We start from the raw sequence: 14,226 nt of genomic DNA on the forward strand, positions 1-14,226 counted from the left end.
ACTGGGGAAGAAGCAAAAGAAGGAGGAAAAATAAAATGTGTTTGTCTGAGAGCCCTAAGGGCTTGCAGTGCTGGAGGTGCAGAGCAGGTTCCTGGATTCTCATTTATCAACCTTAAAAGGGATGGAGTGATAAATGCACAACTGGCCCTTTAATATTTTATGCAGGTGCTAAAGAGACTTAGCTGTCACCTCCAATACATCACCAGAGGCTGATACACCAGCTTTCGTCACTCCAGGCTGGGAATTTTTACAATTTCATTTCTATTTCCCTCCCTTCAAATATTTCCATGTATTCCTTACTATGTGTGAGATATAAAACGTTATTTTCCCCATATGATCTACCCATTCCCTCTTCAGCCACGTTCCTTGAGAAAGAAATAACCCCATGCTTTGTTCAAGATTTACGCAAATTTTGACTCTCATCGCTCAAGAGGGACAAAAAACTGAAATCACTTTACATTCTGGCAAAGGCTGATGATTTTGCCTTTTGTGGAAGGGAAATCCCCATGTCCCTCCCTTAAAGATAGGTAATCATCAACTTCCACAGCAGAATGATTTACAAGTGTCCCCAGAACACTGGCGCACCTCGAAAGCCTCCCTCCAGGAGAGTGGTAGCCCGTATCCTCTTCTGACCGCACCACTCGTACTCCTCAAAGCGGTTGCCATTCTCGTTCTCGATGTCCACGGAGTCATCCTCAGTCATGCACGAACCTTCTCTCTGCATGGGGTAAAGCAGGGACAGAGTGCTGAGATGCACAAAATGGCTCTTTGGGTTTCATAACTCATGGTGGGATGGGGAAGAAAAGCTGGACTGCTCCCAGGACAGCTAAGTGTAGAGCAAACAGCAGCCTCCATTCCCATCCCTGTTCCTACTGACCTAAACTAGAAGTAAATAGGTACCGGTAAAACTTAACAACCTAAGACTAAAACAAGTTGCAAGTTTCATCATTTTTACTCAAGGAAATTTAATGTCTGGTCCCTACAAAAATTCTGGTGCTCATTTCAACATGCATTCCCTTGCCTTGCATGCAAAATTCCTCTATCATGGAGGAACATGATACCACAGATTCCTTTGACCCCAAGCAGAAGTGTTCTCCTGTAACATAGTTTTGGGGCATGCTGATCAAAATGCACTCTTTATACTATGCACCTCTTGAGGCAACAAGTCCTCTGTTGAAGGTTTTTCCTGAGAAACACAAACAAAAAGCCCTATGACAAAACTCTCTCCCTCCCCCAGGGTTTGTTTCTTCTTCCTTGCTGTGTTTGGGATGAACAGCAAGAGAACGATTCTGCTTAAATGCACTTCCCTGGAGTAAGATGGTCATGCAACCTTTACAAATCCCAGTCTGCTACAAAAGAACCCAACAAACAATAATTCTAATAATTGTCAAAGACACAAATCAGAAAAAACTGCTCTTCCTGTGCTACATAGAATGCCTGAAGTCCTACAAAAGTTTCATAAACTTCAATAGCTCCATCTTTAAAATCTACAAATTAGACTTCTGTTAACAGCAGAAGGGTGCATGAAGTAGAAAGTTACTAATGCAACAGAATGGAAAAATCCAGAAGAATCCATCTTCCCAGACAAAGAAGTGACTACAGATCTTAGGGAGACAGTTAGCATTGCCTGCAAGCTCAGCAGTGTTAGTTTTTGCCCCACATTAGGTGAACTGCAGACAGAGCTGGGAGTAGGGAGAAGGGAATGGCAGCTGGTGATCCTGCTGCGCCTCTACCTTTGCAAGACATTGTTCCACATGCCTACTCATCTCCTCCTCGGATCCTGACAGAGGTCGGCTGCAGAGGGGACATACCTGCCCTTCGTCTTGCTTCCTCCGTTTCATCTTTCCAATCCGAGCTGCATGGAGAAACCAGGGAAAGAAAACAAACAAAAGAGGAAGACATGTCAAGTTTGTAGAGTCAGTCTTTATTTGGTCAGCTCCAAATAATAAACCCTTGGTAGAAATGTAAGATTTCACACCAGAAAAACCCATTGTAACTCCCTATTCTGACCTCTATAGACAGTACAGAGACTGCTACTCGGCACTTCTCAGAGGAAATCTGTAACCTGTAGCTGAGCACTCTGCTTCTAAAGAGATAGCTATTCACGATTTAACAACTAGGAGAAGGAATATCTGCTCCAACTCCCATGGTAAGTTATTAGAACGGTTAAAATCTTTCCCTTGGAAACGTGAAATTGTTTTCAAAGTTGAGTAACCAAGCCACTGAACCCTGGTTTGGATTTTGCTGTCTGAGTTTGAGGCTCTTCCACTGACACGTCTATTTCCTCTACAAGAACTTGCTTAGCATATAGAAGCACGATGTAGCACCTGATAGCCTTGGACAAGGTATTTAACAATCACTTCCAGGACCAGAGAGCCTCCTATACACCCTGAAAAACTCTTTCTCAGACCACCACAAACAAGTCAGAGCACCTTCTCGGTAGCAGGTAGTATTTATGGAAAGGAAAGACACTTGCTACAAAAAACACAGGACCCATGCTAGATAGCTTCTCTCTCCATTGTTTTTGTTTCATGAAAACTAGGGGCTACACTGCCTTCTTGAGAGCATGCTCTAGGAAACAAACATGTTAGGAATCATGGTGATTAGAAAAAGCAGCCAAGGTAGCCTGTTGCTTAATCCAATAGCTGGTTAATTTGAGCCATCATTTAATGTGATCAAAACATCTGGAACCAAATCATTTGCATTAAAAAGAACTTCTGTCTTTTATTATGATGGCTTTAGGCAGGTATTACTGAATAACTCAATCACTGGCTGCAGGAAAGTCACTGTTTAATTAATAAGGAAGGTCAAAATTCTGAATGAGAGACAAGAAAAAGCCCAAGGAAAGCCCATGTGATAATGAGAGATGACACCACCAAAAAGCTGTGTTAGCCAGAAATTGTTACTGACATTGTGAGCACTGCAGCATGCTCTGAAAGCCTTCATGCCTGAACAGTGGGGGATCAAGAGCTCCCTGCAGCCAACAAGTCAGAGAAAGCTTCTGGAATGCCAGGATGAGAAGAACCAGTGTACAGGAAAGTCTCTGTCAATTGTTTTCTAAAGTGCATCAGTTTAGAGCACACACATCAAGTGAATTATAAAGTTTCAGCTGAACAAATCAGCACAGAGCAGAAAGGCCTCCTTCAAGACTTTCTTGTTGGCTTCCCCAGACTCAGGACTCCCTGGGTTAGGATATACTTTCCCACAATCTGGAACTAGGAGTATTCCTCATCCCCTATACTCGCTCATGCTCCAGCACTAAGAAAGCTTCAAATTATTCCCTGGGCATTTTTTTTCCTCATTGAAATACAAATGTGTGAAAACTCCCTGAAAAATACTTCTCCACTCCTCACATCCAGGAAAGGATTCTGTAAATGTGACATTCCTAGAATAAGAGTCAGCAACTTGAGGCCAAAACAGGAATGTTTTTGATATCTGGCACTTTGAATGACAGACTCTCAACACACACAGCTTTCATCAGTTGTCTAAATTTTATTTGCTGAAGGTCCACAACCCTCTCTTGTGTTGGGTATACCATACTGACAGCTCCACAACCCTCTCTTTCAGGCAGAGCTAAGCCACCTTCTTTCTGGCTTGTACTTTAGTGCCCAAGAGATTTCTGAAGATCTGGTTTAGTGCATACCTGTATCTTTCAGCATGGCTCTTTCATCTAAGTTTAGGATGCTCTTTGCCTCACTAGCTCTGTAGAGCAAACAAAAAATATGGAAGGAGGCTGGAATCAGACACGAGTTAGGCATTCCTCAGCAAATACCCATCTGGAGCGAGACACAGAAACAAAGCCTTCTCTATACTGATCGTAGACACAAATTTCTCTCACCTCATCATGTTTTTAACAGGGAAATGCAGGGAAAGAGCAGTTTAATTATTCTGGTAGGACTCCCCATGGCAAAACAATTCAGTTAGAACAGTCTGCCTGGTGAATTTATTAGTATTTTTAGGGTTTTTTTACTGCCATCCTCCAGTCCATGCACTGTAGCAATGACAGAGGGTAGACAACTTAATTTGGGTCTTGTGCTGATAAATTCTCGGGACCATTTTGCCAGAACAAGCACCTGATCAGCTGCTGAAATGTTAGAGCAGAGCTGGGAAGAGAGCCTCACTCTTCTCCAGCTCCACACCAGACCCAGCAGCCAGCCCCTATCTTGGCTCATTTAGCTCCGCAGAAAAGCAGTGAGCTGCAGTGCCACAAGTGAAAAAACCACTGGAGGAAAAAGGTGTTGAAAACAAATCCCCCTGCCATTTTCTCTGGTCATTAGCAGCGGCAGCATCGTGCCCACGGAGGCGAAGGGTGCCCCTGGTGACAGGAGGAACAGAAAGGGAGCAGCCTGCAAAGCACATCGGAGCGGCGCTGTCCCTGCCCGACACACGCAGCCCCGGCCATCACTTCCAATCAGCGCGGCAGGGACGGAGCGGCCCCAAAGGCAGGGGCTGATTGTGCCGCTGTCCCGAAGGGGAGCAGCTCAAAAGAACGCGCAAGTGAGACCACAGGATTGCTAATTAGTGTTGATAGATGCGATCATTTCTAATTAGCTCACTAATCCCTCTCCCCCTCGCTCCTGTCGCAGGAGCATGGAGAGGGGAAAAAAAAAAAGAAAAAGTCATTCCCTCCCGTAATTCAGGAAGATAAAAATGCAGCCAGCTGAGGACTGCAGGTACAAAGAGGACAGAACTCAGGGAAGGAGGTTTTTGCACAAGCCTGACCCATTCTTACCTCTGACTGTGATGCCTTGAGAGGCTACCTAGAACAGAGGCTAGACAGTGCTACAGGAATAAAGTAGGTTTTTATTAAAAAGGCCTTCAAAGGACACACCTTGGGCAGTACAAGAACCTGGCTGAGGCTATAGCCAAGATGGACGAAGGGGCACATGTTTTGACACTTTTGTAAGTTTTGGTCCATTTGCATATTGGGGTTAATTGTCCAATTACAGCTTCAGATTATGAAGCTTCATCCTCTCAGACTGCTCTCCTCAATTCGCTGCTGTTTACACCTTTTGGGCCTGAAGCTGCAATCGTGTCACGGTGTCCTTGGTTCCCAGGCTGGAAAAGGATTGTTTTGTCTAACTACACTGTGAAGAGAACTTGCTAACATTTTATATGAAGTTCAGAAGTCTATACTAATGCAGTACAGAATCTGGAAAATATGAAAGCTAAAACTTATGGCATCAACTGAAGAAAGACTCCATAGTTATTATTCCAACCTTCTGCCAGGAGGTGAGGAGTTCACTAATTTTTATTAGCATTAATAATTATTATTAGGCTATCAGAGGGCTTCCAGCACCTCTGAGGCCTCACTTTTAGAGATGTGCATTACCCTACACACAGCTCCTGCTGCAAGTGCATGTTCTCCTTCAGATTACATTAAACCATCAGGCACCCGGGAGTTTAAGTCACCACAGCAGATGATTAAGAAAGTAGCACATGGAGGTGAGCAAGAATTGGGATCCTCTGCAAGGGCAGGAGGTCTCAGTTATGGTTTCTGATTGAACCTAGGAGCTGTGCTGGCTAAGGGAATCACTCTTCCATTCACTGATACATAGTTCTCTAACATGGGACTATGCAAGGTGAGGCTGCTTGCACTAGAGAAAGAGCCAAACTGCACTTGATAAAGCCTCTGCTGCTGAGGCCACACTGGTCCCTGCCTTCCCACAGGTGCAGAGACAACGAGCCAACCCCCCACTGCTGCCTTGTTGGCAGGAGAGACGGAGGATCTTTCCTAACAATGGGCTCTCCTCATCAAGGGTTCCAACGCTGAGCCTTATTAATGCCTAAGATCATGCTACTCTCTAGTCCAGTCAAACTTCCTGTGAGAAAAGCTAATGGATTTTAGTTTTCACTGGTACTCCCCTCCCCAAGCAAAAATTCACCTTCAGGACAGGGCACTAATTACCTCAGAAGTGCTCTTACTCAGCATCTAGCAGTGGACATTGCACCTTCTCCTGCAGCATCAAAGGACATGATTAAGTTACTAGCAATATCTCTTACGGTTCCCTCCACCAGTTTGAGTGGTCCCCTGAGTCCTATGCAGACATCATTAGCAGCTCCTGCAATGGCAGGCCAATCAAATTAAGTGGAAACATTTTTGTCTCCTTTCCAGTGGAAATCATCCAGCTTTATTCCTCCCCCACCCATCAGCTACAAAAGCACAGGACACAGTGGTAGTTCAACAAACTGCACTATCTGCTTGGAGACACTGGCTTAGGGTAACCACCAAAACTGGACTCACTTTCTCAGGGAGGTGCAAACAGAGCTTTTTAAGGACCTACCTACTTCACAACTTGCCTGAGAATGCAAACTTTAGAAATAACCCTAAATTTGAGTCAAAGATATTCAAGCACAAGAGCTCGCACCTGCTCTCTGCAAATCGACTCGAGGAGTCCTGAGGAGTGGTTATACCTACTTTTGTTAGATCCATCACAAAAAGCTTTTGAGAATGATCAAACTCATCCAGAGCATCTGATGCAAGGGAACAACAGCAGGAGTGGCAGAGCAGAAAAAGCCATCTCAAGGAGTAAGCAAAAGCAAGAAAACAGATGATCAAGAAGGAATCTGTTTCAGACCTTAAGTACAATTTACTGCTCATCTGCCCGAAAAAGAACATTAAGGGCCAGATTCACAAAAGGGTCTCAGTGCAACTTTCAGATTTGCATGGGCAAAGTTCCACACAGATGATTTTCAGCATCTCCAAACTGACACTATTCTATGAGGTTGGCACCTACTTAACCCATGTTCTGATACACTAAGCCAAACTTTGTGCCTCTAATTTTGAATGACTACCTAACCTGCTCTGCACTGTTAAACTCCACAGCCATCAATTTACAGGGTGGCTCAAAGTTTCCAGTTTGGCAATACTGGAAATAAGGCAAATGAAAGAAATGCTTCCTTTGTCACTCAGGCTTATCAGGAATCAGCACCTCATACTCCTGGGTTCACAAGGACACAACCTCTGGAAAGTGAGTTTAGCACAGGTGAGGGGTGCAGGATTAACTCACTGCTCACTGAGTTAACTCACTGAGGCTGACAGAGAAGTTATGATACAAACACTCAACCAAGAGCCTAACAGACAGAACATTTATCTCCTGCTCCTGAGCTTGAAAATGCATTTGCCTTACTTACAGCTCAATTTAAGTCACAGGTTTGAGCTACAGAATTAAAATCCGGGCCACTCAGGTATGTGTGAACCACGTTACTATCACAACCTAATCATGTTGCAGCCAGGCCAACAGCAGCTCAGAGAAGATATTTCCCTCTGTACCTTCTCTTCCCTTAGCTCCTTTTGCATATTCCCAAATGAACACAACAGGATGGAAAACTTCAAGGTCCAAATAAGACTGAGTCACAAACAGCCTGGGCAGCCAAGATTTGGGTCAAGGACAATGTGAAAGAAGAGCAAACACTGGGAGCCCGTTTTATGGGAGGAGCTTCCTGAAGTGCTTCTAGAACTCAGCTCATAAAAGCTTGGCAGAAATGCCAAGATAAACTGGTCACAACAATATTGAAAAGTAGACACAAAACATAATAAAAACAAATTAAATGGATTTTTTATTTTTTTACAGATTGCATTTGCTGTATCTTAAGTTTCTGCAGTGTGTCAATGAGAATATGAAACAAAGAGCAAGCTCTCTTTTAACAAGTCCTACACAACTCCTTCTATCCATGTAAAATAATCAGGATTAGGAAACTAAAGTTGCATGATTGATTAGAAGCTCATTAAAATATGAGATATAGACAAATAAGAGTTTTTTTTCCCTAAAGCACTCCAGCATTCTCCATCTAAAGCTCAAAGCACTCTTCAACAAAAAGATGGCAAAGCTTACAAATACTGCAGTTACTTCATTGCAAAAAAAATGTGGAGGAAGAAACTAGAAAGCAGGCAATGTTCAGAAGTACAAATGTAAAGAAACAGGCAGAGAAAGGAGCAGTACAACCCACACAACCATTTGGCTGGGTGCAGACTAGGCCAGACATCACTACAGGTATGCTCTGTAGTGTATGCTCAGCAGTAATCAATCACAAAAAGCTAAGGTCAGAAGGAACCAGTTCTGATCCAGTCTGACCTTCTTTGACACCCAAAGCACTTCACCTCAATTTCTGCATCCAGCTCCCTGACATCTGGACCCTCTTCATCTCAGGGTGAAGAAGAGAACAGACAGAAAACCCCAGCATTATGAGGGCAGCATATACGTTCTTTCACCTGGAACATGGCTGTACTACAAAAACAGCAAAACATCCAGCAAAAACAATGCAAATGCTGTACAAAACTACCTGTCTCCTTTCAGATGAGCACAGGTTCACAGAACCATCCAACAAGACAGGCCAAGAAGAGTTCCCAAGAGGAGATCACAGTCTGCCCAGACTGTGTGTCTCACCAAGAGCTTTGTCTCATGCTGAAGAACTCCTTAGACTTTTAAAAAATATTTAAAATAAGGTGACTGCACATTGTTGGCCTGAAAAAAGGTGGAAGGAGAAAGCTTAGCCCCTGCTATCCAACTATGATAAAGGAACAGTTTGACATCCTTGACTCTGGAGACCCTGGGCACATAAAACGAGTCACCACAGAGCTGCACCTCGGTGTAGCGGAGCCATCTGAGGACTCTGTGTCTGCCTGCCAGCACTGGCAGCTCTCTGCACTCATCTCAGAGTGTAGAGTGGGCACCTGCCAGCAGCTACCTGTAACTGGTGCAAGGTAACTCATTACTCTGTTCTATCACTTAACAGACCTTCTGGAGTTTGCACCTTTTGGCCCTCTGGGTTGATATTTAAAAATCCTGAGGTCAGCTCTGAATTCATGTATGTCTAACTTACCAAAGATCTGGGTCAGTAGCTTCTATTCAAAATAGTAGCTTCTAAAACTGCACTTAAACATGGAGGGCTTCAAATTCAAGCAAACTGTTTTGCTATCAGCACTCTCTAAACCCTTTTGCTATTTTGTTCAAGTAGATCTTCTAAATAAACTCCAAAAGCACATCAGAGGTGTTACCCTGAACTATCACATCGGGAAGCTCGAGATTAATGAGCCTCCTATTAGCCTGAATACCCAAATTCCGATTAAATGTTACATACTAGCTACAAGCAGTACAAAACCAGATGACAGGACACCGTTACTGTGTACACGGTAAGTTCTGACCTCTGAACTTTGAGAAAAGTTTCAGCTTCTTCAGCTCTAATAAAAAAAGTTTCCTTGCAGCTTTTCTTCCCAATTTCAAAGCAGAGAGATGGGCTTCCTCTCTCTGAAATAAAGTGATGTCTGATTTGGTTTTTTTAATATCAGGCCACTGTCCACTAGGAATAGTTGTTTACTTGTTAACAAGACCCACGGATACAAGAAAAAAAAGTACCGCACCAGCATCTGCGGGTTTGCGAGAGAAAAAAAAAAAACCCAAACAAACCATGACGTCAGATGACGCACAGGCTTCTTAGAAGTTTACTGCAAGATGCATCCATGTGAGCTGTGAAAGCTCAGCTGCCGGGCCCCGCACAGAAAACACGGCTTTCGGGGCTTGTTTTATACCGGCGGTGGGAGCCGCTCCCCTGGGGAGCCGGAGGTGAGCGTGGAGGGCTCCACCCGAGTCCCCCCGCGCCCCCCCGGCACGTCGAGGCCCCGGCCAAGCTGGTGGCGGCTCCCGGCCTGCGCTGTGGGGGCCGTGGGGGTATCACACAACTCGGCCCAACTCAGGAAACTTCTCCGGAGGGGCAGGCGCGGCGGGGGCCGCACTCACCGTTCAGCCGGGTCTGCCGGTTCGCTCGCACCCGCAGGAAGGTCTGCAGAGGAGAGACAACAGCGGAGAAGCGTCAGGACGCGGATGGAAGCAACTCGCCCCCCGCCCGTATACAACGCCCGTACCGGTCCCCCCCTCTCCCCGCGCATCCCCGGGACAACGCACCGTCCGCGGGCCTCCCCCCCACCGCAGCACCCACCTCTTCCCGGCCCCCGCCGCCGGGCCCCCTCTTTCCGCTCTGCATAGCCGCGGGCGCCGCGGGCGGGCAGCGGGCGCCGGGCCCGGGATGCGGGGGGATGCGGGTGGATGCGGCGCGGCCCGGCGGGCGCCGCCGATCAGCCCCCGGCGGCCGCCGCCATGTTGGCCCCGGTCATGTGACCCGCAGCGCGCGGGTGAGAGTTCACTAGGCAGTTCCCATGACAACCGACAGGGGGCGGCAGCGCCCGGCGAGCCCGGCCAATCAGAGCTCCGGGGCGGCTGGAGCCCGGGGGATCTGGCCAATCAGAAATCGGGGGTTACTGGGACCCTGTGTAACTGACCAATCAAAAATCAAGTATTGTTGGGACCCTGGGGTCCCTGGCCAATCAGGAATCAGGACCCGCCAGAATCCGAGGGGCCGTGCTCAATCACACCCCAAAGGCAGGTTGCTGCCCAGGGGCAGAAGACCAATCAAAGCCTGGGAGCAACTGGGAAGCAGATTTCCTTGTCCAATAGTGATTGAGCACCTGTTAGGCCCAATGTCACTGGCCAATCAGAGCCTTGGCCCCAAAAACAACCCAAAGGCACTGGCCAATCAGGCACCAGGGTGACAATAACCAACTTCCTCTGCCCAATCAGGGATGGGGGCCCAAGGGCTCTTGGCCAATCAGGATCCAGGGGCAATGAGACCCAAAGGCAGGTGGCCAAGGGGCCCTTCTGTGGCCGCTGCCCCGCCCTAGCCCTGCCACGGCTCTCCCAGGGCCTGCCCTGGCTGGGGGAGTTGAGCCCTGGGGAAGCGGAGCCCTTAGGAAGCAGAGCCCCATCCTTTCCGCCTGCTGACACCATCTGCATCTGCCAGGGCCACCCACCTCAGCTCCAGGGCTCTGACACCTGCCTGTCCTACCCAGAAATTGCCCCTACTACGGGGACACCTTGGCTACAGGTGGTGCCTGTGCTTTCTAGGCGCTCCTCCCTCTTTTCTTTTCCACGTTTCAGCAAACCTGGGTGGTCAGAGCTGTCTCATGGATTTCTCTCCCATATCTGCTGCACAGTTGTGGTTGAGGCTCGCCCCAACAGACTGGCCTTAGGTTGGGACAGTGCTGGGGGCTACAAATTGGGCAGCAGAGGCTCCTATACACACAAATCCCATCTCTTCTCCTCTCGGCAGACTCCTCAGACTTTGTTTCCTGCAATCAAACCTACATTTTGTGTCTCCTCTCAGGCACCTGACAATCTGTCACTGTTTCTCCAGACGGAAAACAAAAAACACCTCGATATATGTTTCACTGCCCCAGCTGGGCAGTTCAGGTGCTGGCTGGTGAGCTTTGCACAGTCTGTCCCACATCCCTGCTCTGCCTGCCTACTGAACATGCAGCTGGATTTTCATACATGTGCTTACTTACAAAATCAAAGCCGCTGGTTGTTGGTTTTACCTTTATAATGAATTGAGCTGTCTTTCGGGAGGCACGCTTACCTGAGCTCAGGGGGAGGGAGGTGAGCCTTCCCTGGATGAGGATTTTAGGCTTTTGGTTATACTACACTTGCTATTTTCAGTCACAAATGTCCTGTGGGCTCCCTCCAAGCCTGAAATGCCATCTTTACAGTATGATGTGTCACTTGTAACTTGCTGTTGATTTCTCCACTGGGTATTCAGGGTTTTATCTAAATATATCTAAAATGGCTTTGTTTTTACTCAAAGCTCCGTCTGACAGAACATACTGTAAGAGGAGCAGCCCCTACTGACCAAATCCATTGCCACTACCTCGGTCTGATCCGTCTCCATGTACCAAACTCCAGCATCCAGGCTTGGCACATGGGAGGCAGGAGGATGCCTCCTCCCCACATCCAGGAGCCACCCCAACACACTGCCTTAGCTGCAGCCCCCTCTCAGCACGGGGAGCAACACAAGCAGCCCAAGTGCTGTGCAAGCCCCTATTTCTGTAGCACTCCTATTCATAAATCTCCTTCGTAAGTATCCCCATGGTATTTAAGCACAAAGACTAAGAAAATTGAACCACAGGAATTCTAAAACCCCAAACACCAATAATTCACTTCTAGCATGTTACTAATACACTGTATAATCATGATTAGATCACAACACAAGGGACAGTCCAGCACACCTCTGCATATGGAAAACTAAATTTTGCAGCCCTTAAAATCACCACCATGAGGGACTTCTGCTCTGCTCCCTGGGCTTTTTCCCTTGGTAAGCCAGACAGACTGAATTCTTGTTCATATTGTGGCTTTATTAAGAATCCACTGAGGCTTTACACACCCTTGGCACCCACTCTGAGGTCCCTTTACACTGCCAGTGCAGCATAACGCAGCCAGCACAAGTGTAAATGAAAATCAGGCCCCAGAGGTGTTTTCTCCCTGCAGTGCAGACTTACAACTCCCATTACACATTTGCATTAAGGGCTGCAACCCTCCATAAAATATACTCACAAACTTAAAGCATATTAGAGAGTAGCTGGACTCAGCACATAGAGGGGCTTCTGCTAAGAATATTTGTCTTTGAGTATGACATAATAAAAATGTACAGGAACAGAGGGCTGCAAGGGGACACCAATCTCAGAGACTGATGTCTGGCAGAGTGGGAAGGGAGGGGGATTCTCCAACAAAGGGGGCCATGGCTAAAATCTCTTCCATGCCCTTTTGAAATGAACATAAGTTATTTATTATCCTTAATAAACAGGCAGGAAAGAGAGCAGGATTATCTGAAACAGGCATTTCTGTATCTTCTGCGTGGTTTTGCTTCTCTTACCTTGCCCCAGCTTTTATTGCTCATGGGAGGGTAAAGCAGCTGTGACGTGACACCAAGTTATAACTCAAAGCCACATGGGAATATGATCCACAACTTATAACCAATAAATAGGACAGAGCATGGAATGATGGGCAACAGTTGTACAAATCTGCTACTAACAGGACCCATCTCCAGGAACACGTTATAACTGGGTCTGCTCAATAAGAGCCTCAGCACTGGTCATCAGCCTCTCTCTGCAGGTTCAAACACAGACCTGGAACGTTCAAAGCAGCTGATGCAGGAAGATATGAGTGCCTGCCTAACCCTGGGCACAGGGTATGGCTGCAGACCACCACAGAATAGAGGGTGATGGGGGTACACGCTGGTACAGCCTCAGCCCACCCAGCCTGTCCACAAAGCAGGTGGATGCACGCTTGGGTCTGTGCTGATGACCAACGCTAATTTATCTGCTGCCTTTCAGAACCTAATTGAAGCCAGTGGCTGAGTACAGGCTTGCAGCCAAACAGTTTGGATGTGTGTTGAGTTGGAGTCAAATGTGCCAGCCTGCCCCAAAAATACAGGCAGACTTACAACCAGCCAAGCTGTACTTGTGTTGCTGTCCTTTTTTTCATTTCTTGCTCCATCTCCCTCAAGTTTTACTCATTGCATCACCCAAGTCAAGACCTGCTGCTCCTCTGGGAAGAGAGTGTTTTATAAAACAGGCTGGCATGGCTGTGGATTGTCCAAACTAATTTCTGTCTTGGATGGGAGTCATAAGTAAAAAAAGTCACTTCTCTGAAAGGTTCTCAGTGGGCACAGGGTGGGTAATGACAAACAGCCATGGAAATGAGACCAAAATGGTGAATATAGAGCAAGAGAATCCTCTACCAAGATTTTAAAACATTTTTGAACACCACAGTGGTTCTAGTCAGAGCTGGGAGGACTCCACCTTCACAGTCCTGTGAGGGGCCAAGTGCTCATGCCTGCATGATGCCAGCAGGAGAATCAGGGCCGTGATTGCATAGCCAAGAGCAAGGCTGTCACACAGAGAGCTGTGGGCACTGGGGTGTGCTGGCTCCCTGCCTAAGGCTGAGACCAGCAACAGCATCCACCTGCTTACCTGGTATCTGTCTGAGTGATGGATGTCATCTGAGGAGTGGGGTGATGCTGTCGGAGAATCTCCTTCCCGCTTGATTGAGGCCGACAACAAAATTGACTGCAAGAGAAAGGAGAAATTCATGTTGTGAGCATTGTTGAGCTCTCTGCCTGTCTCTAAGCTGCCCTCAAAGCCATGGAGAGCATCTGCTGAGCTGTGGGACTGTGCTGGGATGGAATACTGGGCTGTGGCCCTGGCTCTTTCTGAGGGACCATGCCCCATGAGGGGACCAGGCTGATGGGTCTAGCAAAGTACAAATGAATCATGCAACAATGGGACAGTCATTTTTACCCCAGGTCTGGTGGCTGGGGCAGAATCAGGCCCTGCTGGAAATGATATGTGAGGACCACACCAGAAATTCTCATGGTAAGGCGCAGGAGTGCTGAGGTGGA

At 47.1% G+C, this 14,226-nt stretch overlaps 1 protein-coding gene across 7 annotated transcripts in view; it reads right to left on the bottom strand.

Moving 5' to 3' along the window:
• The window catches only part of RNF220 (ring finger protein 220), a 219,671-nt gene that overhangs the window by 46,310 nt on the left and 159,135 nt on the right, over positions 1-14,226 (bottom strand). For 4 of the 7 annotated variants that reach the window (XM_040073571.2, XM_040073572.2, XM_040073570.2 and 1 more), the window contains 4 exons: positions 13,799-13,894; positions 9,738-9,780; positions 1,734-1,855; positions 586-718 (listed from right to left, as the gene is read on the bottom strand). In XM_040073571.2, coding sequence (XP_039929505.1) covers positions 586-718; positions 1,734-1,855; positions 9,738-9,780; positions 13,799-13,894 — 394 coding nt within the window. Of the gene's footprint in view, positions 1-585; positions 719-1,733; positions 1,856-9,737; positions 9,781-9,936; positions 10,119-13,798; positions 13,895-14,226 lie in introns of those variants that run through there. The other 3 variants (XM_040073573.2, XM_040073575.2, XM_040073576.2) reach the window with 2 other exon arrangements.

Source organism: Hirundo rustica, chromosome 9 (genome assembly GCF_015227805.2).
Source record: "Hirundo rustica isolate bHirRus1 chromosome 9, bHirRus1.pri.v3, whole genome shotgun sequence".
In the NCBI taxonomy this organism is placed as follows: Eukaryota; Metazoa; Chordata; class Aves; order Passeriformes; family Hirundinidae; genus Hirundo; species Hirundo rustica.